Source organism: Elephas maximus, chromosome 3, assembly GCF_024166365.1.
Source record: "Elephas maximus indicus isolate mEleMax1 chromosome 3, mEleMax1 primary haplotype, whole genome shotgun sequence".
Taxonomy (NCBI): domain Eukaryota; kingdom Metazoa; phylum Chordata; class Mammalia; order Proboscidea; family Elephantidae; genus Elephas; species Elephas maximus.
The window spans coordinates 9,488,475-9,516,235 of NC_064821.1; the positions used below are offsets into that span (position 1 = coordinate 9,488,475).

The 27,761-nt window shown below is 51.0% G+C and overlaps 1 protein-coding gene across 6 annotated transcripts; it reads left to right on the forward strand.

The window, feature by feature from the left end:
• The first annotated feature begins 2,364 nt into the window (after positions 1-2,364).
• LOC126071998 (calcium-binding mitochondrial carrier protein SCaMC-3) lies at positions 2,365-27,001 on the forward strand. Of its 6 annotated transcripts, none has more exons than XM_049876561.1 (10): positions 2,365-3,183; positions 4,217-4,343; positions 6,380-6,467; positions 8,307-8,449; positions 9,587-9,745; positions 9,823-9,975; positions 10,177-10,284; positions 12,182-12,349; positions 23,441-23,591; positions 24,578-27,001. In XM_049876561.1, exons 1-10 carry the CDS (start codon positions 3,047-3,049, stop codon positions 24,760-24,762), a joined length of 1,419 nt encoding a protein of 472 aa, XP_049732518.1. In that variant the 5' UTR covers positions 2,365-3,046; the 3' UTR covers positions 24,763-27,001. The 6 variants fall into 6 exon arrangements, 5 of the variants coding, with proteins under 5 accessions (XP_049732518.1, XP_049732519.1, XP_049732520.1 ...); XM_049876562.1 differs by having other exon boundaries at positions 2,366-3,183; positions 8,338-8,449; XM_049876563.1 differs by lacking the exon at positions 24,578-27,001 and adding an exon at positions 24,013-24,563 and having other exon boundaries at positions 2,366-3,183.
• The last annotated feature ends 760 nt before the right edge of the window (positions 27,002-27,761 follow it).

The window sequence follows — 27,761 nt, forward strand, 5'->3', positions numbered from 1 at the left end:
CTGCGTGGATGTTCACGTGTAAGAAGAACACCTATGGAAGACATCTGCGTTGAATCACATCTCTCTGTGGTACAGCTGAATAGAAGCGTTGTTGCTAGGTGGAAAACATCTGGATAGAATGCTCACGCATTATAGCAAACACCTGACTTAGGCACTCTGGTGTGGGGGACGACAGTTTTGAAAACACATGTGCATGGCTCACCTATGAAATGAACAACATTTTTATGAGGAATTATTGTGCGGAAGCCCACATGTATCAGAAAAGCCTGCGTGAGGCACACCTGCATTTAAGCACACCTGTGTGGGTTCCGTATATATGGAAACATACCCATATGGGTGTATACTTACCTGGAACACACCTAGATGGGGAGAGAACTATATAGTGCATTCCCAGGTGGGGAAACACCTGTTGAGAAACACACCTGTGACGTGAAAAAGACCGCCTTATATGAAGAATGTTGTTATTGTTAGGTGCCCTTGAGTGGATTCCATCTCATAGCGACCCCATGTGACAGAGCAGAACTGCCCCATATGGTTTCTTAGGCTGTAATCTTTATGGAAGCAGACGACCAAGTCCTTCTCCTGGGGAAACGCTGGGTGGGTTCCAACCGCTGACCTCTCAGTTAGCAGCTGAGCGCTTAACCATTGTGCCAGCACGGTTCCTTTGTACGAGAAATGTTGTCGTTAGGTGCTGTGAAGTCGATTCTGACTCATGGTGACCCCATGTACAACAGAAAAAAACACTGCCCGATTCTGCGCCATCCTCACAATCATTGCTATGTTTGAGCCCATTGTTGGAGCCACTATGTCAATCCGTCTCGTCGAGAGTCTTCCTCTCTTTTGCTGACCCTCTTCTTTACCAAGCATGACGTTCTTTTCCAGGGGCTGTCCCACCTGATAACACGTCCAAAGTACATGAGATGAAGTCTCCAGCTTCTGGTTGTACTTCTTCCAAGGTGGATTTGGTCATTCTTCTGGCAGTCCATGATACATTCATATTCTTCGCCAACACTGTAATTCAAATATATCAATTCTTCTTTAGTCTTCCTTATTCATTGTCCAGCTTTCACATGCATATGAGACAATTGAAAATACCAAAGCCTGAGTCAGGCGCACTTAGTCCTCAAGGTGACATCTTTTTTTTTTTTTTTTTTTTTTTAACACTTTAAAGAGGTCTTTTGCAGCAGATTTACCCAGTGCAATACGTCGTTTAATTTCTTGACTGCTGCTTCCGTGGGTGTTGATTGTGGATCCAAGTAAAATGAAATCCTTGACAACTTCAATCTTTTCTCCATTTATCATGATGTTGCTTATTGGTCCAGTGTCAGGATTTTTGTTTTCTTTATATTGAGGTGTAATCTATACCGAAGGCTGTGGTCTTTGACCTTCATCAGTAAGTGCTTCACGTCCTCATGCAGGTATAAGGAATACCTTTATAGAATTTCGCTCGAGTGAGGGGGAGAGCTGGGGACATCTGCATGAGGGACGTTTACATTGAAGCACATGTGTATGGAGGGTGAAACAGCAGGACAAGGTTCACCTGTATTGAGGCCCACCTGTCAGAGACATATCCTTGGGAAACGTGTTTGGGGAAACATCTGTATTTGCTAAATTGTAGGACAACTTCAAGGACCACCTGTGAGTGAAAACATCTGTTAGGGGATCCTCTGGGAGAGGTTTGTCTCGGACACACCCGTTTGTAGCACACCTGACTGGGCAGAGGCCAGTGGGAACCAAATATGCCCTCACGGCTGTACGTGTGGATAAAAGCCGATAATAATAAGACGCCCCCCTCCCCCCACCCCGAGAGTCTAGGATGAAGGGTGAGGACGTAAGGATCCCTTCTAGGGTATAGATGGATGGTTTAAAATCCCAAGTCTGGTTAAATCCCTTATAGGGTTTTGGCGAGGACTACGCGAGATGTGAGTAAAAGGCCTGGCATGTGTAACGCACTTAATAAATGTTAGCTATTGTTATTAACATTCGCTGTCAAGGGCTCTGGGCGCCCCATCCCCCTAATGGTGAGTCGAGAAACTGCGCCTGAAACGAGTGGGAGGTGCTTTCGGCAGGTGCAGCGAGAGCGACAGGCTGGGGCCCCGCCTCCAGCGCTCCACCACCCCGTCCTCATCCCTAGCCGGACCCAGGACACTGGGACATCCTGGCCAGTCTGGACAGAGTAGGTAGCCAGTCGTCCGGACTCGGCCGCGGCCCCTTTAAGACATCTTGGCCCGCACCGGGGCAGCGAAGCCCAACTCCGGCCCAGGTTCCTGGGAGGCCCCGCCCAGGTGGGAGAAGGCGGGACGGGCGGCCTGGCAGCTCCGGCCAATAGGAAGGCGAGTTTGCAGCCGCGCCGCGAGTTGATCTTCCGTTTCCCGGGCTGAGTGGGACGAAGAAAGAAGACGCGCGGGCGGAATCAAGGCACGGATGGAGCCCATGGCGTCTTGATCTTCTGTTTCTGTGACAGAGTGGGAAGAGCGAAATGAGCGGGCGGGCAGATGGAGGGCTAGATGCGCAAGACTCTTGGCGTTCTTATGGAAAAGGCAAGAACTAGTTTCCGAAGGTGATTAGTCCAGGAGGGAGGTCAAATGGAACGGAACGGCCAGACCCGATCCCTGACATTTTATTTGCCTCTTTGGAAAGAAGGGGTAAACTGAGGCACACAGGCGGAACTCTGAAACCAGAAATGAGACCATGGATCTCCCTAGCTCCACTTTCCAGAAGGAACCTTGATGCTTCCTCGGCTGTGCCACACCAGACCATCCCCGACATTCCGCCGCATGCCCCCAGCTCCGCCCCCAGCCCCCTCCCCCCAAAGCAGATCGTGGGAGGAGACCCAAGTTCTGGTGCGGGCGGCAACGGCTAGCAGCCTCCACCTACTGCTGGTGGCGGAGCCGGGCGGGTCGCGCCGAGGCTGCGGTGGCCGTGGCCGCGGAGCTGGCCCAGAGGGGCCCCGGGGGGAAGGGGGAGCCTCGCAGCCCCCGCTGAGGCCGCCGCCGCCGGGCCTCCCTTCCCCCCCGGGCTGGCGCCATGCGGGGGGGCCCGGGCGATGCCGAGCGGCGGCAGCGCTGGGGGCGCCTCTTCGAGGAGCTGGACAGTAACAAGGATGGTCGCGTGGACGTGCATGAGTTGCGCCGGGGACTGGCCCGGCTGGGCGGGGGCGACCCGGACAGCATTGCCCAACAGGTACCCCCGCCGAGACCCCCGCCTGGCGCTCCGCGCTCAGCCCAGGTGACCCGATCCCCTGAATGGAGCGCCCTGAGCCGCCAGGGACAGTCTGTGGCCAGACTCCAGGACCTGTGTCCACCCTGAGCAGCTCTGTCCCCTTAGCCCTCCTACGCAGCAGGTCTGGGCCTAGACGGGACCACGGAGGGCCCAAGCCTGCTGCCAACACCCCCCTAAGCCCAGCCAGGGTAGGGGCTGTCCGCCAGGGAAAGAACAGACCCCTTTCCTGCCCACTGCTGGCGACACGCCCTCTGGACTGTCCTCACTGCCCACGACTGCCCTGCTCCCGCCTCCTGGGGACATATCCTCCACACCCCCCTGGGTCTCTCTGGGCACCCACTGCCCTCCTAGCCAGCTGCCCCAGCCACTCCGTTTACATTCCCTCACCTGCTGGCCCTTTAGGGGACCTGGCTCAGTGCCCCAGGCTAACCCCAGCCAGGGACCCAGCCCTTCCTGAGGCCACCCTCAGCTGAGGACATATCTATAAAGGCAGGAACCCCCCCATACAGGTGTCTCCCCCAGCCTGTAGCCCACATGACCCTTGAGTGTCTCCATAGCATTGAGTCCTTCAGTCTACCCTCCCATTTTCCCGATGAGAAGAACTGAGGCCTTGCCCATTCAGCTGGGATCTGTCCTGGCCCATGCTGCCCAGAGATGGCCAAGTGAACAGGTTTTGTTAAGAGGCAGTTGGGAGGACAAGCTGGAGGGACAAGGGCTCCAGGATACTGCTTCCCAGCTCAGTGACCTTGAACTAGCTCTTGACCTCGCTGCTCCCTAGTTTGTTGAAAACCGGACACATGCTACCTATCTCCCAGGCTTTCTGTGGCCTTGGGCATCTTGCTGAGAAGTGGACTTTGGAGAGGGGTGGTGATTTTCCTGCCCTCTTCCCTGGGGTGCTAGTGGCCCTGGGATCCGGAGCCAGATAACTAATTGTGCACCCCCGTATCGGGGAGCAGCCTCCTGGAGCCCCTCCTGTGCCCACCCCCTTTGCCAGGATATCTCCCCTGAGGCCGATGCTGACCCAGATGGAGGGCTCGACCTGGAGGAGTTTACACGCTACCTGCAGGAGCGGGAACGGCGCCTGCTGCTCATGTTCCACAGCCTTGACCGGAACCAGGACGGTAAGGCCAGCCTCTGGGCAGGACCTGGGGCTCTGGGCGCCTGGGATGCCAAGGGGGCAGAACTGGCAGTGCTGGGCAGAGCGGGGAGGGTGCTTCTCCCCGCTGACTCACAGACTATTTTGGGAGCACTCCTCACCCCCAGCTCGTGGTTCAAGGCCCAGGCAGCCCATCCCACCTCCTTTTCCTTTCTGGGGTGTGACCCCCTCATTGGTACCCTCGGATTTTCCCTAGGGACAAAGATCCCTTATGTTGCTTCTCGATTCCTTATGGAATAGAGACACTCCCCGCGCCCCACCAATAGCATCTCCTGGGTCCCTAATATCGCCTCTCAGCCCTCTCTAACGTAGTTGTTGTTACTGTTGAGTCGCTTCCGACTCATGGGGACCCCATGTGTGCAGAGTAGAACTGCTCCGTAGGGTTTTCAAGGCTGTGACTTTCTTGGAAGCAGATTGCCAGGCCTTTCTTCTGAGGGGCCTCTGTGTGGGTTTGGACCACTGACCTGTCGGCTTGTAGTCAAGTGCTTAATTGTTTGCACCACCCGGGGCCTCCTCTCTCTCTGGCACGAACCAAAAAAATTAAACCCGTTGCCGTCGAGTCGATTCTGACTCATAGTGACCCTATAGGACAGAATAGAACTGCCCCATAGGATTTCCAAGGAGTGGCTGGTGGATTTGAGCTGCTGACCTTTTGGTTAGCAGCCAAATGCTTAACCACTGGACCCCATTATTGCCCCGGATATATTTTGGAACAGGGGATTCCTTAATACTGCCATGGCCTCACTTATCTGATTCCAGTGGGTCAGGAACTACCACCCCCCTCCCCAATCCTGCCTCAAACTTTGCCCTGGGTGTCTGGATCCCCTGGTCTTGTTAAGCCATCCTCATTCCAAGCCTCCCTGCTCCTTGGCCCCGGGGTCCCCCAGGTTCCGCACATATACCTCCACACACACTGGATTGCTTTTGTAGAACTGCTGTAACAAAGTCCCACAAACTATTATTGTTGTTGGGTGCCATTAAGTCCATTCTGCCTCATAGAGACCCCATGTGACAGAACAGAACTGCCCCACAGGGTTTTCTAGGCTGTAATCTTCACAGAAGCAGATCGCCGCCCCTTTCTTTTGTGGAGCCGCTGGGTGGGTTTGAACTGCCGACCTTTTGGTTAGCAGCAGAGCGCTTAACTGTTGTACCACGAGGGGTCCTTACCACAAACTGGATGACTTAAAGAAACTTATCATCTGCCATTCTGGAGGCTAGAAGTCTGGAGTCAGGCTGTCCGCAGGGCCTCTGAAGACTCTAGGGGAGGACGCTTCCTTGCCTCTTTCGGCTCTCAGTGGCTGCCAGCAATCCTTGGCGTTCCTTGGCTTGTGGCTGCATGCCTCCGATCTCTGCCTCCCTCCTCACTTGGCTGTCTTCCCTCTGCGTCTCCTTGTCTCTGTAGTTTGTGTCTTTCTATAAGGACTCTGGAAACCCTGGTGGTGTAGTGGTTAAGTGCTATGGGTGCTAACCAAAAGACTGGCAGTTTGAATCCACCAGCTGCTCCTTGGAAACCCTATGGGGCAGTTCTACTCTGTCCTATAGGGTCACTGCGAGTCGGAATGGACTCAACGGCAACGGGTTTGGTGTTTTGGTTTATGAAGACTCTAGGGAAGGTCCCTGGGGGGCACAAGTGGTTTGTGCTCAGCTGCTAACTTAAAGGTTGTCAGTTGGAATCCATGTGGTGGTGCTGTGGAAGAGAGGCCTGGCAAGCTGCTTCCATAAAGATTACAGCCAAGAAAACCCTGTGGAGCTGTTCTACTCTGTAACACATGGGGTTGCCATGATTTGGAATCGACTCGATGGTGATGGGTGATAAGACACAAATCGTGTGAGATTAGGACCCACCCGACTCCAGTATGACCTTGTATTAACCCATAACATCTTCAAAGACCCTATTTTCAAACCAGGTCACATTCACAGGTACTGGGGGTTAGGACTTCAGCTTACCTCACTGGAGGACACAGCTCAACCTGTAACGCCCACCTGGGGCCCTCTCTGCAGGTCATATCGATGTCTCTGAGATCCAGCAGAGCTTCCGGGCTCTGGGCATTTCCATCTCGCTGGAGCAGGCAGAGAAAATTCTGCACAGGTGAGTAGCTAGGAGTTCTGAAACCCACGTAACTCAAGCTCCCCAACCCCTGGCCCAGGGGGCTTTTGAATCAGAAGATCTTGGGCCAGTTGCCTCACCTCTCTGAGCCTCAGTTTCTTCCTCTGTAAAATGAGGGTGATACCATCCCCCCAGCAGTCTGTGCATTAGTTTCTTGCTGTCAGCTGTTGTCAAGTTGGCCCCCAACTCATGGCGACCCCATGCACAATGGAAGGAAACGCTGCCCCGTCCTGCGCCAACCGCATGCGTGGTTGTGGATCAGACCATAGTGATTCATAGGGTTTTTCATTGGCTGATTTCTGAAAGTCCATTGCCAGGCCTTTCTTCCTAGGCTATCTTAGTCTACAAGTTCTGCCGAAACCTGTTTAGCATCATAGCAACATGCTAGCCTCCGTGGACAGATGGGTGGTGGCGGAGTGCGAGGTGCCTTGGCCGGGAATGGAACCCAGGTCTCCCGCATGGAGGGCGAGAATCCAACCACTGAGCCAACACTGCCTCCATTAGTTTTCTAGGTCTTCCATCCCAAAGTACCGCAAACTAGGTGACTTATACCAAGCCAAACCCATTTCCGTTGAGTTGATTTCGACTCCCAGCAACCCCGTAGGGTTTCCAAGGCTGTAAATCTCTACGGAAGCAGACTACCACATCTTTGTCCCACAGAGCCGCTGGTGATTTCAAACCACTGGCCAGAAATGTTTTGTCTTCCAGTTCTGGAGGCTGAGAATTTGACATCAGAGTACCAGCTGTGTTGAGTCCTTCTGAATCTGTCTCTCTCCTAGCTTCTAGCGGCGGCCAGCGATTCTTGGCTTGCACGTCACGTGGCAGCCTTCTTCCGTCTCTGTCTTTTCTCCTCTTTGATAAGGAGTCACTCAGATAGGATTAGGACCCGCCCTACTGCAGCGTGACCTCATGTAAACTGATAACATCTTCAAAGAACTTATTTCCAATCAAGGTCACGTTCACAGCCACCAGGGGTTAGGATGTGAATGTATTTTTTGGGGGGGATACAATTCAACATCTAACAGGTTGTTATGAGGAATCAGTAAGGAACACTCGGTAGAGTGTGATTAGAACTAGTACTAGTACTAGAACTAGCACAAGTACAGTTAGCGCTAGGCGTGTGGGCAGAGTCCCTGGGTGGTGCAAAGTATGAACACACTCGGTTGGAAGTTCACATCTACCCAGGGACGCCTGGGAAGAAAGGTCTGGCGACCTACTTCCCCAAAAATCAGCCACTGGAAACTCTGTGGAGCACAGTTCTACTCTGACACACAGGGGGGCGCCATGAGTCAGAGTCGACTCGACAGCCATTGGCTTTTTATGAGGTCTCAATATGGGGCAGTCCATGGACTATGACGGTTAGAACAGTACTAGGTGTGTGCTCAAGGAGCCCTGCTGGCTCAGCGGTTAAGTGCTCAGCTGCTAGCCAAAAGGTCAGCAGTTCGAACCCAGCCAGCAGCTACGTGGGAGAAAGACTTGGCGATCTGCTCCTGGAAAGATTGTCGTAGTTGTTGTTGATAGGTGCCGTTGAGTTGGTTCCGACTAATAGCGACTGTGTATAACAGAATGAAACACTGCCCGGTCCTGTGCCATCCTCACAATGGTTGCTATGTTTGAGCCTGTTGTCTCAGCCACTGTGTGGGTGATCCATAAAGATTAGAGCCTAGAAAACCCTAGGTTCTCTTCTATCACATGGGGCCGCTGTGAGTTGAAATGAATTTCCATGGCACCCAACAACAACAAGCGTGTGCTCAAGGGAGGTGTCTCTACCCCTAAACCTACCCCTAGCAGCACCTCACCCCGGCAACCCCCCACCCCCAGGCACTGATCCTGCCCCCTCCTCCGCCCCCAGCATGGACCGAGACGGCACAATGACCATCGATTGGCAGGAATGGCGTGACCACTTCCTATTGCACTCGCTAGAGAACGTGGAGGACGTGGTCTATTTCTGGAAGCATTCCACGGTGAGGTGGGGGTGACTCTCCATGCCCGGTGGCTGCGCTCTAGTCCCCAGGAGGATCTGGGGACCTGGGGCCCTCCTCCCTGCCTGCCTTGCCCTGATCTCGCCAGTGCTTGGAGGGGCAGCACCCAGGACCCTCTAGAAGGAGGAGCCGGAGGCTAAGGCTCCCCTCCCCTCTTCTTCTTTTTGGGGTTCAGGGGGCTCATTTGGGGACGTCTCTGGTAGTTGACTGGAGCCCTTCTGGTTTGCAAGGGGTGTTTCCTGCGGGGACTCTGGGGACAGGTTGTAGGCACTGGGGGTGCAGAGCAGAGAGAGCTCACTAGGTGGGGAACCAGGCCTGCCACCCTCCACCCGCCCAGCTCCCCTTCTGCCTGGTGTCCATTAGGCTGAATGATGGATTCGGCTGGTCTTCAGCAAGAACAGTTATAAAGCCATTGCCTTAGGAGGGTCCAGTGGGGTTCCTGGCAGGGGGCGCTCTAGATACCAGCTCCTGGTGGGAATCCCTGAGCCATGCTTCTGGGAGACTAATGGCATCTAGAGGGGAGCCATCTGTGGGATCTGGGGAATCCAGAGGGACTCCCACCCTGAAGGATCCATGGGGAGCCCAGTTGGGAATCCCATGGGTGACCTCTGTTGGAGGGCTAGTCTCTGGGTGGAGACCTGGTGGGATCTGCCAGCCTCCTTATCTGGGAGACCCCACGTGGGATTGTGTGTTGTCCCGGAGGATCTTCTGGAACCCTGTGGGAGACCCTTGGGTGAGATCTTTCAGAAGAATCTTTTCCACTCTGGAGGGATATTTATGTGGCAAGCTCTTGGGAAGGACTTTGGTGGGATCTGGCGGGGGTCCCCAGGAGGGATGTTGGAATCTTTACGTCGGAGATCACGGGTTTGGATGCTTTGCTAGGATCTGGTAGGAGTTCAAGAGGGGTCTCCTGGGCTCTTCAAGCAGGATTTATCAGTGGAATCTCTGGGGTGTCCTAGAACTCATGGGGAGACTCCCTTGTTTAGGATTGGGTTGTGTCTCCCCACCCCGGCCAGGCATGACACCCCAGCCCTGCACCCTCAGGTCCTAGACATGGGCTTTAGGACAGGCTCACATCTCCCCACTGCTAGACATGACACCCCAGCCCTGCACCCTCAGGTCCTAGACATTGGTGAGTGCCTGACCGTGCCCGACGAGTTCTCGGAGCAGGAAAAACAGACTGGCATGTGGTGGAAGCAGCTGGTGGCTGGCGCAGTGGCGGGCGCCGTGTCTCGGACCGGCACAGCCCCCCTGGACCGCCTCAAGGTCTTCATGCAGGTGAGGGGCCCTGGAGAGACCTGCCCCCTGCCCCATGCCTGGGCAAGGGTCCCAAGCCCCCTTGTCTCCCTGCCCAGGTCCACGCCTCCAAGACCAACCGCCTGGACATCCTGGGGGGCCTGAGGAGCATGGTCCGCGAGGGAGGCGTCTGCTCCCTGTGGCGGGGCAACGGCATTAATGTCCTCAAGATCGCACCAGAGTCGGCGATCAAGTTCATGGCCTATGAGCAGGTGGGGCAGGTGTGGGGAGGTGTGTGCTTGGCATGTGGCGGCAGGGATGGACACATGAACCTGTGGGTTGGGCTCCTAGGCAATGGGCACCTGCTCTGTAATGATGCCCACAGCTGGGAGGAGAGTAGAGGGGAAGCCTTACTGGATGCAAGGAAGGCTCAACCCCCAAGGTCTTGCCACTCCTGTGCCTCCTACCTGCAGATCAAGCGGGCCATCCGGGGGCAGCAGGAGACACTACATGTGCAGGAGCGCTTCGTGGCTGGCTCCCTGGCCGGCGCTACAGCCCAAACCATCATTTACCCCATGGAGGTGAGAAGGAGGAGCCCCACTGCAGGCTGGGTGGCCTATAATAGCCACTCCACTTCCTGGGGTGTTACGCATTGAGATTGCAGGACAGGCATCTCCCCTCCCCAGTGCAGACTGTAGCTCACCCCAGCACTGCTGTTCCGTGTGTGGCCTTTCTGGATATGACCATTGGAGGTATGGCTTCTAGGGATAGTTGTTGTTAGCTGCCATCCTTGGCGCCAACTCATGGCGACCCCATGCACAACGGGACAAAACGCTGCCCAGTCCTGCACCATCCCAGTGATTGGTTGTGGTTTGGATCATTGTGATCCACAGGGTTCCCACCGGCTGATTTTCAGAAGTTGGTTGCCAGGCCTTTCTTTCTCATCTGTCTTAATCTGGAAGCTCTGCTGAAACCTGTTCAGCATCATAGCAACATGCAAGCCTCCATTGACAGACAGGTGTTGGCTGCACATGAGGTGCGTTGGCTGGGAATTGAACCTGGGTCTCCCACATGGAAGGCGAGAATTCCACCACTGAACCAACATCGCTCTTGGGGGTGGTGGGGAGGAGAGGTTGGTTATAACTGTTTGGACAGGCGTTGTAGGAGACAGATGTTTATCGATGTTCCTCTTCTAACCCACCCATAAACCCGTTGTTGTCAAGTCGATTCCAACTCATAGCGACCCTATAAGGTCAGAGTAGAACTGCCCCCATAGGGTTTCCAAGAAGTGGCTGGTGGATTCAAACGGCCAACCTTTTGGTTAGCAGCCAAACTCTTAACCACTATGCCATCAGGACTCCTTCCTCTTCTAAGGACACTGATTTTCAGGATACTTGTTCCCAGGGGAATCATTTCTAGGTGTAGCTGTTTTCAGAGAACTCATTTCTGGTTTCAGTTAAAATTCTGAAAATGACAAAAAAAAATCAAATAAATGAAATCTGGAGGTGAGCAGTTCAGTGTTCATGTGGTGGCTGCACAGTGTTAGAGACCCAAGTTCCTTCTATCGATCTTGTTTTACCACTTCAGCTTGTGGCTTCCACCTCGCGGAGCAATATGGCTGCTGTGGTCCGGTCATCACATCTATATTTCAGCCAACAAGAAAGAAGAAGAGATAAAGGAGGGAATGCACTCCTGGCTTTAAGGAGGGGAAGCCCTCCTGTGAGTCTCTTTCTGAGAGTCACACTTACCTCTTCTTCTGTTTTATTGACCACGGTTTAGTCATATGACCCCACACCTAGGGAAGCTGGGAAATATAGTCTGTGTACTTGCTGAAAATCAGGGCTTCTATTATTAAGGGATTAAAGTTCCTGGGTGGTGCAAACAGATTGTGCTTGACTACTAACCTAAAGGTTGGTGGTTCGAACCCAGCCAGCAGTGCCACAGAAGACAGGCCTGGCGATCTGCTCCCGTAAATATTACAGCCAAGGAAAATCCCATGGAGCGAAATTCTACCCTATTATTATTAAGGGGCAGTCTGGGGGTGGGGGGTAGCAAATGGCTAACGTGCTCAGCTGCTCACCGAAAAGTTGGTGGTTGGAGTCCACTTAGAGACACCTCAGAAGAAAGCCTGCTGATCGACTTCCGCAAAATAACTATTGAAAACCTTATGGAGCACAGTTTTACTCTGATACACATGGGGTCGCCGTGAGTCTGAATCGACTCAATGGCAACTGGTATTATTAAGGGAGAAGGGAATAAAGATATTGGCGGACAGTTACGGTGGCTGCCACAACCTGCTCTGTAGGTATAACCATTTCTAGGTATAGGGATGGGGGGGTGTGGCAGAAGATTCCAGAATAAGTGATTTTAAAGTTTAATTATTGTCAGGATGTCTGCTTCCAGAAGTAGCTATTTCCTTGATGTGGTGACTCTGAGGGCAGTTTTTCAAGGGGTAACTGTGGTCCTGGTTCTCCCCAGGTGCTGAAGACGCGGCTGACCCTGCGCCGGACGGGCCAATACAGGGGGCTGCGGGACTGTGCTCGGCAGATCCTGGAGCAGGAGGGGCCCCGTGCCTTCTACCGCGGCTACCTGCCCAACATGCTGGGCATCGTCCCCTACGCGGGCATCGACCTGGCCGTCTACGAGGTCTGTGAACAGCCTGGCCCTCATTCCCTTCCTCTCCCCTCTGGTATTTGTCCACGGCACACCCCCTTCCCCGGGGCTGACTCAGTTTACCTCCTGCAGCTAGGGGAGGACAAGCCTGTGGTGGAGTAGTATCACAGGCCTTGGAATCCTTGAGAAGCCCTGTCTTACTTATCTAGTGCTGCCGTAACAGAAATACCACGAGCGGATGGCTTTAAAGAACAGAAATTTATTTGCTCACAGTTCAGGAGGCTCGAAGTCCAAATTCCGAGTGTCGGCTGTGTCGATTCCTTCCCTGTTGGTCATCCTAGGCGTTACTTGGTTTCTTTGCATATACGTGATCCTCAAACGTGTCTGTCTTACCCCATGTGTATGTGTGTGTGTGTGTGTCTGTGTCTGTGTCTACACTGCTCTTTCTATAACTCAGAAGTGATTAGGTTTATGGTTAGGTTTAGGATCCACCCTACCTTGGTATGACAGATGGATTACATTACATTAGATTGCATTATGGAAGGTGATAACATCAGATTACATTACAGAAGATGATTATATTACATAGAAATCATTATAAGGCAGTGGTGGTTCAGTGGTAAAATTTTCCCCTTCCGTGCAGGAGACCCGGGTTTGATTCCCGACCAAGGCACCTCATGTGCGGCCACCACCCATCTGTCAGTGGAGGCTTCCTTGTTGCTAGGATGCCGACCAGGTTTCAGCAGAGCTTGAAATTGGCTAATTTTGGGAAGTAGATCACGAGGCCTTTCTTTGTTTGTCCTAGTCTGGAAGCTCAGCTGACACCTGTCCACCGTGGGTGACTCTGCTGGTATTTGAAATAACCAATGGCATAGCTTCCAGCATCACAGCAACTCGCAAGCCACCACAGTACAACAAATTGGCAGATGGATGGTGGCAAAAATTATGTAGCCAGCCTTAATCCAAGATACTCCACGCCTGCCATCTGTAACTGGCCCTTCCCAGCACCCTGTATATATACAGCCAAATGAGACGAGGCCTTTGTTTATTCATTCATTCACTTGTCCATTCATTCATTCATTCAGTAGATATTATAACCAACCCAAACCCACTGCCATCGAGTCCGACTCAGAGCAAACCTATAGGACACAGTAAAACAACCCCACAGGGTTTCCAAGGCTGTAAACCTTTATTGAAGCAGACTGCCACATCTTTCTCCCATGGGAGTGGCTGGTGGGTTCAAACTGCTGACCTTTGGGTTAGCAGCCAAGTGCTTAGCCACTGCACCACCAGGGCTCCTCAGATATTAACTAAGGGTCCACGGTGTCCCAGGTATTGTACTGGCTGAATGAGTCTAATCCACCTCAGCAAACAGGACAGTTTCAGATCCTGGTAACTTCTCAGAGGACAGTAAAACAGGATGTGTACTTACAAGTCACAGTGGCGGGGGGGTGTTGAGGAGGAAGGGCCCTGAGGAGGTAAAGCTGGAGCTGAAGGCTGGGCCGGGAGGAAGTGTGAGCAAGGGCACAGGAAGTGCAAAGGGCTGAAAGCAGGAGTGAGCTGGGCCCGCTTGAGGAGTGGCAGGCTGGAGGGAAATGGTTAGGATAGAAGATGGGGCCAGAAGAGTCAGCGAGGACTCCGTGGTGGGTAGTCTGGGTTTGTCCTAAGCGTAAGAGGAAGCCATCAAGGGTTTTGAGCAGAAGTAAGATGTGACCTTATGTCTTCGTTATTGGTATGGATTGAATTGTGTCCCTGAAAAATGTGTGTCAACTTGGCTAGGCCATGATTCCCAGTACTGTGTAGTTGCCCTCCATTTTGTCATCTGATGTGATTATCCTGTGTGTTATAAATCCTAACCTCTATAATGGTAATGAGTTGCCCTGGTGGTAAGGTGGTTAAGAGCTTGGCTGCTAAACAAAGGTCAGCAGTTCAAATCCACCAGCCACTCCTTGGAAACCCTACAGGCAGTTCTACTCTGTCCTATAGGGTTGCTATGAGTCAGAATCAACTCCGCGGGCACTGGGTATGATGTTAATGAGGCAGGATTAGAGGCAATTATGTCAGTGAGGCAGGATACAATCTACAAGGTTAGGTTGTATTTAGTTGATCTCTCTTGAGATATAAAAAAGAGAAGGAACCAGAGAGAAGAGAAACCTCATACCACTAAGAAATAAACACCAGGAACAGAGTGCATTCTTTGGACCCAGCGTCTCTGTGCTGAGAAGCTCCTAGACCCAGGGGAAGATTGATGACAAGGACCTAACCCTAGAGCCAACAGAGAGAGAAAGCCTTCCCCTGGAGCTGGTGCCCTGATTTCAGATTTCTAGCCACCTAGACTGTGAAAGAATAAATTTCTGTTATAGTAGCACTAGTTAACTGTCTTAGGCATCTTTAACAGAAATACCACAATGAATGTCTTTAAAAAAAGAGGTTGACTCACGACATAACCTAATCCTGTAGATTGAGTCCTGCCTCATTAGCGTAACTGCCTGTAATCCTGCCTCACTGACATCATTGTTGTTGTTGTTGTTAGGTGCTGTTGAGTCAGTTCTGACTCATAGCGACCCCATGTATAACAGAATGAAACACTGCCCAGTCCTGAGCCATCCTTATAATCATTGTTATGCTTGAGCCCGTTGTTGCAGCCTCTGAGTCAGTCCATCTCCTTGAGGGTCTTCCTCTTTTTTGCTGACTCTCAACCAACCATGATATCCTTCTCCAGGGACTGGTCTCTCCTGATAACGTGTCCAAAGTACGTGAGACGAAGTCTTGCCATCCTTGCTTCTAAGGAGTATTCTGGCTGTACTTCTTCCAAGACAAATTTGTTCAGTCTTCTGGCAGTCCATAGTCTATTTGGTATTCTTTGCCAACACTGTAATTCAAAGGCATCAATTCTTCTTCCTTCTTCCTTAAGCATCATCCAGCTTTCATATGCAAATGAGGCGATTGAAAACACCATGGCTTGGGTCAGGCCCACCTTAGTTGTTAAAGTGACATCTTTGCTTTTTAACACTGTAAAGAGGTCTCTTGCAGCAGATTTGCCCGATGCTATACATCGTTTGACTTCTTGACTGCTGCTTCCATGGGTGTTGATCGTAGATCCAAGTAAAATGAAATCCTTGACAACTTCAATCTTTTCTCCGTTTATCATGATGTTGCTCATTGGTTCAGTTGTGAGGATTTTTGTTTTCTTTATGTTGAGGTGTAATCCATACCGAAGGCTGTGGTCTTTGATCTTCATCAGTAAGTGCTTCAAGTCCTCTTCACTTTCAGCAAGCAAGGTTGTGTCATCTACATATCACAGGTTGTTAATGAGTCTTCCTCCAATCCTGATCCCATGTTCTTCTTTATATAGTCCAGCTTCTTGGATGATTGGCTCAGAGTACAGACTGAATAAATACGGTGAAAGGATACAGCCCTGATGCACATTTTTCCTGACTTTAAACGACACAGTATCCCCTTGTTCTGTCCTAATGACTGCCTTTTGATCTATGTACAGGTTCCTCATGAGCACAACTAAATATTCTAGAATTCCCATTCTTTGTGATGTTATCCATAATTTGTTATGATCCACACAGTCAAAGGCCTTAGCATAGTCAATAAAACACAGGTAAACATCTTTCTGGTATTCTCTGCCTTCAGCTAAGATCCATCTGACATCGGCAATGATATCCTTCATTCCATGTCCTCTTCTGAATCCGGCTTGAACTTCTATCAGTTCCCTGTCGATGTACTGCTGCAAATGGTTGTAGCAGTACATCAACATCAGAGCGGTTAGGATTGACAACACATGGGATGATCACATCAGATCACAAAATGGTGGACAAGCACACAATACTGGGAATCATGGTCTAGCCAAGTTGACACACATTTTGGGGGGACACGATTTCATCCATAACATTCCACTTTTTGGCCCCCCAAAATTCATGTCCTTGCCACATGTAAAACACTTTCACCCCATCATATCATAACAGACACAAGAGAGACATTTCCATTACAAATGGGAGAAATTGGAGGGAAAGAAAGAATAATGGGCATCAAGCAAGTCAAAAGCCCAGCTGAACAACTTACACTAGCTTTCGAGGCTTGAAAATAATCCTCTGTTGTCTGAGACCATTTAGGCAATGGTCTTGCCCTCCAGACTCTGGAAGCTGGCCATGCTCACTAGACTCTGAGTAGAGTCCCCTTGGCCATGGGCTTCAGCTCTGCCTTCCAGGCCTGCTGGGATATCAACTCTGCTCCCTCAGATTTGGGCAGCCCTGTTCTCCTACTCCAGGTGAGTGGCGATCCCATTACTTCAGCCTGGCAGGACCCGTTCTTCTGCCCCTTGGTTATGGGAGTGGATCTGGCCCCATCCCCTGGCACTTGTGAACGGCAGCCCTATACTCCAGAACTGAGTTGATGAAGAGCTGACTCTTTGACACCTAGGAAGCTGTGGCCCCACCCTTTCAGACCTCAGAGGCCATGCTCCATCCTTTGAGACCAACCAGCTCTGCTTCCTGTGCTCCTTGTCTCTTCAGCTTCTGCTTCCTGGTTCCTTGGCCTCTCGGCTCCTCAGCCCCTTGGGCCTCTTGGGCCCGGCCTGGCCTCTCTCCTGCTTGGGCAAGTGTTACAAAGCTCTTTAGCTCTACCAATAAGTACCTGGAGGCTCCACACTCTGCCAGTAAGTCTCAGCTGGAAGGCACTCAGCTCACTCACTCACTCTGTGGGTCAGCAGGCTGAGCCTCAGTAGTAAGTGCCGGGAGGCACTCAGCTTACTCATTGGATCTCGTGCTGCGTCTCACCAGTCTCCTGGTTCTGCTGCTGCTGCTTCTCATCATCTGTGCTGTCTCCAGTATTACAGCTCTCCTCACTTCCTTCTGAGCCTTCACCAGAATTATCTTTGATGTCCATAATTCCACCAACAGTCTCTTCAAGGCAATCTAGGAGTTTAGCATTAGGTACTTTAAAACTCTTCTAGCCTCTACTCATTACTCTGTTCCAAAACCGCATCCATATTGTGTCTGTTAGAGCAGCACCCAAATCCTAGTGCCAAATTTCTGTCTTAGTTATCTAGTGCTGCTATTACAGAAATACTATAAGTGGATGGCTTTAACAAAGAAATTTATTCTCTCTCAGTTTAAACAAACAAACAAAAAAAACCCACTGCTGTTGGGTCAATTCCCACTCATAGTAACCCTACCAGACAGAGTAGAACTGCCCCATAGAGTTTCCAAGGAGTGCCTGGGGGATCTGAACTGCCAACCTTTTCGTTAGCAGTCATAGGCCTTAACCACTATACCACCAAGGTTTCCTCTCACAGTTTAGGAGGCTAGAAATCCAAATTCAGGGCACTAGTTCCAGGGGAAGGCTTTCTCTCTGTCGGCTCTGAGGGAAGGTCCTTGTTATCAATCTTCCCCTGGTCTAGAAGCTTCTTAGAGCAGTGATCCCAGGTCCAAAGGACACACTCCACTCCTGGCTTTTCTTGCTTTGTGGTAATAAGGTCTGTCTCCTCTCTGCTGTCTTCTTTTATATCTCAAAAGAGATTCACTCAAGATACAGCCTAATCCTGTAGATTTAGTCCTGCCTCATTAACATGACTGCCTCTAATCCTGCCTCATTAACATCATAGAGGTTAGGATTTACAACACATAGTAGGATAATCCCATCAGATGACAAAATGATAGTCAAGCACACAATACTGGAAATCATGGCCTAGCCAAGTTGACACACATTTTTGGGAGACAAAATTCAACCCATAACAAAGACACACCCTACACTAATCCTGTCTCATTAATATAACAAAGAAAATCCATTCTCAGATGGGATTAGAACCATAGGTATAGAAGTTGGGTTTTACAACACATATTTTTGGGAACACAATTCAAACCATAACACCTTATTAACAGATTCTGTGACCAAAAGGGAAAACCCTAGGTGGTGCAGATGGTTTGCACTCGACTGCTCACCTAAAGGTCGGTGGTTCGAACCCATCTAGTGGTACTGAGGAAGACAGGCCTGGTAATCTGCTTCCACTAAGATTACAGCCAAATCCTGGGATACTCTTTAAATCTTGAGCCAAAACAAGCCCCTGAGGTCACCTTTTAGCGAAATAATAGATCGGCTTACAAAATAAAGATTATCACCTGTGAGTACTGTGCTCCTATATGAGACCAAATGGTCAATAATTACTTTTAAAACAAAGATGAGAATGTAAGGGGGCAGGGAAACTGGATTAATGAAAATGGAACAACCAGAATGGAAATATTGAGAATGTTCACCCATTGTGGAGAATGTAACCAATGTCACTGAACAATTTGGGTATAAATTGTTGAATAGGAACGTAAGCTGCTGTGTAAACCTTCACTAAAATCACAATGAAATATTATTTAAAAAAGAAAAAAATATATTACAGCCAAGAAAACCCTATGGAGCAGTCTACTCTGTGACACATGGAGTCGCCATGAGTCAGAATTGATTTGATGGCAACAGGTTTGAGGTTTTTGTTCGTTTTTTGAGGTCTAAGAAGTTGGAGAAAGCCTTTACCCTCTCTTCGGAGTTTCAAAATGTATGTTTGTTCCTTAAAGGCTCTGAGGAGTCCTGCCGTAAAGTAGCTTATTCACTTTGTTTTAGCCCAGTGTTCCCCACACGTTTCCAGTCATCAGAACCTCTTTTCAATAGAACAGCACTTAATAACTCATTAAATACCTAGTTGGAAAATGCTGCTCCAAACACAAACCAGTAACCAGTTCTGCCAAGTTGGCTCCCACTCACAGTGACCCCGTATGTGTCAGGGTAGAACTGTGCTGTACAGGGTTTTCAGTGGCTGATTTTTAGGAAGTAGATGGCCAGGCTTTTCTTCCTATTCTATCGTAGTCTGGAAGCTCCACTGAAACCTGTCCACCGTGGGTGACACTGCCGGCATTTGAAATTCTGGTGACGTAGCTTCCAGCATCACAGCAACACACAAGCCACCACACTACAACGAACTGACAGATGGGTGGTGAGCACACCATAACCAGTTGACCTGGAGTTGACTCCAACTCATGGCCATCCCACATGTGTCAGAGTAGAACTATGCTGCATAGAGTTTTCAACGTCTGTGGTCTTTCAGAAGTAGACCACCAGGCCTTTCTTTCAAGGTACCTCTGGCTGGACCCAAACCTCCAACCTTTCAGTTAGCAGCTAAGCATATTAACCTTTTTCACTACCCAGAGACACCCCCAAGCCAAAAGGAGGCTATTAAAGTTGGGAAGGCAATAATGGAAAAGATGTGCCATTCCTTACCCATTCCCTGCCCAGGTCAGACATCACTAATCTATCACAGCACTCATTCCTCCTGAGTCCCTTTCGACATAATTCCAGGCAGCCATTACCAATGGATGAGAATTGACACAGGAAATGAAACCTATGAGCCACCCCAGGCTTAAGGCAAGAAAAGAAGATCCTGTCCTTACAAAGACCTTGCAGAAGGCTTCAGAAGGGATTAGTCACCCCCAAGACTTCAAGTGCACGGCTCTGGACTTAGACATGGCTCTGAATGCCAGTTCTCAACTTTCTTTACCTTGTGGCTTTGGGCAAGTAATTTCCCGAGTCCCCATTTCTCATCTATAAAATGGGAATAATATTAGTACTTGTCTTAGCTTGAGTTCTCCCAGAAGCAGATCCTGAGACGGGTGTGAGGGCCAGTGGTTTATTTGGGAGGTGGTGAGACAGGGAAGGCAGCCAATAGGGGGTGTGTTGTCGAGCAGGTTATCACTGTGGGTAACTGGAGCTTAATCCTCCTGGGGAACACGGGGGGCAGTGGAGAACATGCCCCACCAGAGTGGCAAGGGAGCTGGGGTATTTTTTTAATATATATAATTTATTTTATTTTCGTCGTTGTTGAGAATATACACAGCAGAACGTACACCAATTGAACAGTTTCTACATGTACAATTCAGCGACATTGATTACATTCTTCAAGTTGTGCAACCGTTCTCACCCTCCCTTTCCAAATATTTCCTCCCCACTAACATAAACTCACTGCCCCCTAAGTCTCCTATCCAGTCTTTCAAGTTATTGTTGTCAATTTGATCCCATATAGATAGATCTTAAGAGCACAATGCTCAAGGCAGACATTCTTTACTAGGGAAGCTAAACTACTGTTTAGTTTTAAGATTTCAGGGGATATTTTTGGTTTAAGGTTTAAAGATTATCTCAGGGCCATAATTTCAGGGGTTCATCCAGGCTCCATGGCACCAGAAAGTCTGGATTCTATGAGAATTTGAAATTCTGTCCTGCATTTTCCCCCTTTTGATCAGGATTCTTGTATAGAATTTTTGATCAAAGCATTCAGCATGGTAGCCAGGCACCATCCAGTCTTCTGGTCTCATGACAAAGGAGGCAGTTGTTCATGGAGGCAATTCATCACGCATTCTATTTCCTCTCCCTGTTCCTGACTGCTTCTTCCTCTGTTGCTCTAGGCAAATAGAGACCACCTGCTGTGTCTTGGATGGCTACTTGCAAGCTTTTAAGACCCGAAGCTGGGGTATTGATTCAATTCACCAAGTCCTATCAGTTGTCATGGTAGTCTGAATGTTGCTTTGGGGGATGTTAATTTGCCAGCACTTCCTGCCTGGTCCTATGTGATCAAAGCAGACTTACCCAGCTTCAGAAAAAGTACTCAGGTCAGGAGTTATAGATGCTGGCAGGTGGAAGTTGGGAGGTTTGAAGTGAGGGGGTAAGGGATAAGGGGTGGGCACCCACAGTCTCTGTCACAGGCACCTACCTTGGAGGAGGTATTATTTAGTGGCTTAAAACAATGCAAATTGATTATCTCACAGTTCCGGAGGTCAGACGTCAGACATGGGCCTCACTGGGTTTAAACTCAAGGTGTCAGCAGGTCTGTGTTCTTTCTGGAGGCTCCATGGAAAAATCCCCTCTCTTGCCTTTTTCAGCTTCTGGAGGCTGCTCACATTCCTTTGCTCATGGCCTCTTCCTTCATCTTCAAAGCCAGCAGCGTAGCAACTTCCAGTCTTTCCCGCTCTGACCTCTGCTTCCACAGTCACATCTCCTTTTCTGACTGTTGTAAGGACCCCTATGATTACACACATGGAAACCCTGGTGGCGCAGTGGTTAAGAGTTATGGCTGTTAACCAAAAAAAGGACAGTTTGAATCCACCAGGCACTCCTTGGAAACCCTATGGGGCAGTTCTACTCTGTCCCGTATGGTCACTATGAGCCAGAATCCACTTGACAGCAACGGGTTTTTTGGTATGATTACATACAGGAGACCTGGTGGTACAGTAGGTAAAGCACTTGACTACTAACCGAAAAGTCAGTGGTTTGAACCCATCAGCTGCCCCGAGGGAGAAAGATGTGGCAGTCTGCTTCCACAAAGATTAACCAAAAAAAGCCAAACCCACTGCCGTTGAGTCGATTCCAACTAATAGCGACCCTATAGGACAGAGTAGAACTGCACCATAGAGTTTCCAAGGAGTGCCTGGCAGATTCAAACTGCCAGCCTCTTGGTTAACAGCTGTAGCACTTAACTACTACACCACCAGGGTTTCCCCACAAAGATTACAGCCTTGGAAACCCTACGGGGCTGTTCTACTCTGTCCTGTAGGATCACTATGAGTCAGAATTGACCGGATGGCAATGGGTTCACGATTATATAGAAGTCCCTGAGTGGTACAAATGGTTAAGAGCTCAGCTGGTAACCAAAAAAGTTGGAGGCTCAAGTCCACCCAGAGGTGCTTTGGAAGAAAAGCCTGGCGATCTGCTTCCCAAAAACATCAGCCATTGAAAACCCTATGGAGCACAGTTCTCTGACACATATGGGGTTGGCCATGAGTTGGAATTGACTTGACAGTAAGTGGTTTCTGAATGATGACACTGGGCCCACATAGATAATCCAGGCTAATCTCCCCATCTCAAGATCCTTAACTCTTAACTTAATCACATCTAACCAAAAAAAAAAAAACCCAAACTCGTTGCCATTGGTCAATTCTGACTCACGGCAACCCATGTGTTACAGAGCAGAACTGCTCCACAGGGGCTTCTTGGCTGTCATTTTGACAGAAACCTATGGCCAGGCCTTTCTTCCGTGGTACCACTGGGTGGGTTTGAACCTCCAACCTTTAGGTTAGCAGCCCATTGCAAACGATTTGCGCCACCCGGGGACTTTAATCACATCTACGAAGTTCTTTTTTGCCATACAAGGTGCCATATTCAGAGGTTCCAAGGATTAGGACATGGTCATCAGGGCGGCTATTATTCTGCCTGCCACAGAGAGTCAAGGTGCAGGTTGAATAAGGGTATATAAGAAAGACCTAGGTGACCTGCTTCTGAAAATTAGCCAATTTCAAGCTCCACAAAAACCTGTTCAGCATCCTAGCAACACGCAAGCATCCACTGACAGATGGGTGGTGGCTGCACATGAGGCGCACTGGCTGGGACTAGAACCCGGGTCTCCGGCATGGAAGGAGAGAATCCTACCACTGAGCCACCACTACCCTCTAATGGCAGCTAATCATGTAACCTAACGTTCTCATCTTCCATAATGCAGTCTAGTGTAGCGTAATCCATCAATCAGTTAAGGTCATACCCTTGTAGGGTGGATCCTAGACCTAATCATTTCTGAGTTATAGAAAGAGAAGCACAGACACAGAGGACAAAGAATATTGACTATACCAGGGACCTCCAGAAGAATAACAAATCTGTCTTGGAAGAAGTACAGCCAGAATGCTCCTTAGAAGAATGGCGAGACTTCATCTCACTTACTTTGGACATGTGATCTGGAGGGACGAGTCCCTGGAGAAGGACATCGTGCTTGGTAAAGTAGAAGGTGTGCAAAAAAGAGGAAGACCCTCAACGAGATGGATTGACACGGTGGCTGCAACAATGGGCTCAAACATAGCAACGATTGTGGGGATGGCGCGGGACCAGGCAGTGTTTCATTCTGTTGTACATGGGGGTTGCTATGAGTCAGAACTGACTTGGTGGCATCTAACAACAACATAGACACAGAGACACATACACACATACCTGGCAGGTACTAAGTGCGTCATGGGCTACAGGGCCGACCAGCAAGGCCTCTGAAGCCAGGGTCCTGTATCACCCACCCCCAACCCACCACCCTTCCCTCTTGACTCTCACCAGACCCTGAAGAACCGGTGGCTTCAGCAGTACAGCCACGACTCGGCAGACCCAGGCATCCTTGTGCTCCTGGCCTGTGGCACCATCTCCTCCACCTGCGGCCAGATAGCCAGTTACCCCCTGGCCCTGGTCCGGACCCGGATGCAGGCCCAAGGTGAGGCCAGGGCCATCGGGTGGGCCAGGGAGGGCCCCATGACTTGGGTTATACCTCCTCTTCCCCTGGCTTTCCCAGGTAGAGTCCAGGGCTGTGACCTTTGCCTAAGCCCTTACCTTCTCTGGGGCTCAGTTCACCCATTTGTGCCATGGGCATGGGAGTCCTTCATCCTTACATAGCTGAGGATCCAAAAGGAGAACAGGTGCAGTGAGTGAGGACTGGGAGAGCAAGGCTGGTAGGCCGTTAGCATTTCCAGGCTGGTAACTTGAGCTTCTAATTTGCAAGGCTGGGTTATCCTGAGGGGAACTGGGTTAAGGAGGGTCAGGGTGAGCCTAGTTATTGTTTTTCTACTTTTTTTCTTATGGAGTTCCTTTTTTCTTTCTTTCTTTTTCTTTGTTACTATCCCTGAATCGGGTTTGAGAATTCCCTGGGGAATTGTAGCCGTTGCATTGCATGATTTTCACTCGGGATGTATCAGTGTGTCAGACGGCCATGGTTCCTACCCCAGAGAGCTCACAGGTGGGAGGGGCCGAAAGATGCTAAATAAAGCATTGCATGATTAAGTATGGATTTAGGGGTGAATGAAAAGGAGAGGGTGGGGCCTGGCTGAGACTGGGGCACCACGGAGGGCTTCCTTGAAGAGGTGGCTTTAAAGTGGCGATGAGGAGGAGTTAGCTGGCCAAAGGAAGAGGAAAGTGAGTTCCAGGCAGAGGAAATCTCTGCCCTCCCCTGCCACAAGTGCACACACACACACACCCACAACCAACTTTGTTTCTAGTCATCCCCAAACTTAGGCTATCAGGATTGGGGCAGAAAGGGGGGCAGCCAGTTCCACGGCCAGTGAAACCCGATTCTGAGTGGTAGGTCCTGCTGTTGGTCTAACCCTGCTCCTTCCTGCTGCAAGACTACCTGGTCCAACCCTGAGGAGTGGGAGGGGGAAGCGAGAGGGGCCTTTGGGCCTGACCTGGGCACCCCACCCCTCACAGCCTCCATTGAGGGCGCCCCCCAGCTCTCCATGCTGGGCCTGCTTCGTCACATCCTATACCAGGAGGGCGTGCGGGGCCTCTATCGGGGCATCGCCCCCAACTTCATGAAGGTTATCCCGGCGGTGAGCATCTCCTATGTGGTCTACGAGAACATGAAGCAGGCCCTGGGGGTAACGTCCAGGTGAGGGACCTGGAGCCTGCCCCCCAAGATCCCTTACCCCGAGTATGACGTCTCCCACACCTCAGCCACTAAAGACTGTGAGCCCAACCACTGGATCCCAGATCCCCCTACCCACCCAGACCACTGGGTCTCCACACTTCTGTCACTGCATCCCGGTCCCCGAATCCTGGATGCTGGGCTCCTCTGCTCTTCCGCTGGGCCCCAGGACCCCCACACCCCAACCACTGGGTCCCACTACCCCAGCTCTGGACCTTGATCCTTATCCTCCAACCGTGGAATCCACACTTGAGCCACTCGTGTCTGATGTCCTAACTGCCAGATCGGAGGTCCTCCACGCCTTGGCCTTTTAATCCTGAGCCCCACAACCACTGAATCTTGCTCCCTACTTCGCAGCTACTAGGTCCTACCCTCCCCTGCCCCACCTCCTAGACCCTGGATCGCCGTGTCCTAACCACTGGGTTCCCCACAGCTCAGCTGACGGATCCTGATACCCCAACCACAGGAGCACATATCCCTGAACCCCAACACCCATACCCCAGCTCCACATCCAGTGTCCCCATGCCATACTGGGTCCTAGATCCCCAGCCCCACCATCGAACCCCAGATTCCCATGCTTCAAGCCCGGGATCTCCAGGCTCAGCCACTGGATTCTGGAGATCAGGAAACCTCAGCCACTGGGTCCTGACAATGCAATGCCTATCCTGGGGCCCCAACCACTGGATCCCCCCATCCCAACCACTGGATTCCTGAGTTCCTGTGTCTCGATCACTGGATCCCAGATCCTCTGTTTGGACTGCCAGATCCCTGCATTTCAACCACTACCCCCTCAACCTCCAACCACTGGATCCCAGATCACCTACCCCAACCACTGGATTCCTGAGCTCCTCTGCCTCAACTACTGGATCCCTATGTTTCAAGCACTATACCCTCAGCCCCCAACCACTGGATCCCAGATTCCCCCCACATCCCATCCACCAGATTCCTGAGTTTCTATCCTTCAACCACTGGATCCCGGGTCCCTATCCTTGAACTGCCAGGTCCCTGCATTTCAGCCACTACATGCTCAAACCCCAGCCTCTGGATCCCAGATCCCAAGCTCTGACCCACTGGATTCTGGCTCCTAAAGCCACCGGCACCAGAGCACAACAGCAACCAGGTCTGGGCACTGCCGCTGCCGGATCCCAGATTCTGCATCCCAGGTCTCTTGGCCCCACCGCTGGAACCTGAAACCTCATCCAGAGAAGTCCAGCCCTGATATTTCCAGCACCAGATCATAGCTCCTTGATCTCTAGATTCGGATTTGAATCACCCAGGCACTGGATCTCGAACCTTCAGATCCCAAGTCCTATATCCCAGGAGCCTGCTCACAGGGTCCTGGATCCCACACATCCCCATCACCAACACACTCCACAGCCCAGAGTCCCTGCCCCATGGCACAGATCCTACAGTCGTGGGAGCTTACAGGGAAGTCCAGGTCCTGGTGGTCTCTCGGCTCCAGAATACCCATGGTGTTTGTCTGATGGTCCTGACTCGGCCTGGGCCAGGCAGCAAGGGGTCGGGGTGCACCTCCTGCTCCCTGCATGGATGCTGAACCCTCCCCACACCCAACTCCCTTCTACCTCCTCAGCATGGCCAAGCCTTGGGGGCCCTGCAGGGACCTGCTCCCTCAAATCCCCCAACACTCTGCAGTGTCTTCCACCCCCTCCCCACCTTACAGACAAACAGCCTCCCCCGGAGTTCTCGGGGGCTGGCAAGGGGGCATCCTGAGGTGGGGGGGCGCAATTAAGGGGAATCCCTCACCCTAGCACTGCGGCCCCTCTCCAGGCTCTCCCCCTCAGGCCTCAAAGGGAGTTGGAAGCCAGAAGCACTTCTACACCGACCACCCTTCCCCGAATCCGAGTCTCCAATTATGAAAAAAAAAAAACAAAGCCAAACCCAGGCAGGTCTATTTTTCTACCAGAGAGAGAAGCAGATCCCCCCCCACACCAAACCCAAGCCCCTAGCCCACCTCTCTCTGTATTCTGCACTTTGTAGTTGGAGTCTGAGCTTAGGATAATTGAGGGACCCCCTCCCTCCACTCTTTACTCTTTGGGGAGCCCTGCTGAGGGACTGCGACAGAGGAACTGGGGTGTTTGGGGGGCTGGAGGACCCCCCACGGCTTCTACCTCCCTTCACCCATACCATGTCCCACCTTCCTGCCCATGTGTGTTATTTCAAAGGAAAAGAAAAAGAATAAATTTTCTAAGCTCTTTCATTGTGGTTCTTACTGAAAAAGGGGTGTGTGGATTATAGGGCAACCTGAGACTACCCACAGAGAAGGGACATGGGGCCGTGCCCCTCACACACAGTTCCAAGAGACCAAGAAGTGAAGCTCTCTCGGAGTCTCAGTATCCACACCTATAAAGTGGGAGTAAGGGAGAAATCCATATTTATGGGCCCTGAGCCCTTGGGTGGTGCAAACGGTTGAACGTGCTCAGCTGCTAATTGAAAGATTGGAGGTTTGAGACCACATGAGGTGGCCATGAGTTGAAACTGATTGATGGCAACTGGTTAATTGCTGATGATACTGGGCCTGCCCAGTTAATCCAGGATTATCTCCCCATCTCTCCACCAACTGATTGTTGTTGTTAACGTGCCGTCGGGTTGATTCCAATTCATAGCAACCCTGTAGGACAGGGTAGAACTGCCCCATAGGGTTTCCAAGGAGTGCTTGGTGGATTCGAACTGCTGACTTGGTTAGCAGCCCAGCTCTTAACCATTGCACCACCAGGGCTCCATCAACTGATGAGCAACTTTAATTCCATTTGAAAACTTCACCGCCCTTGGCCACGTAACAGCGTCCCTGAGTGGCACAAACGGTTTGCACCCGACTACTAACCTAAAGCTTGGCAGTTCCAACCCCCGAGGTGGCGCTCCAGAAGAAAGGCCTGGTGACCTGCTTCATGGTGACGCCACGCGTGTAAGAGTAGGACTGTGCTCCACAGGGTTTTCAAGACCGTGACC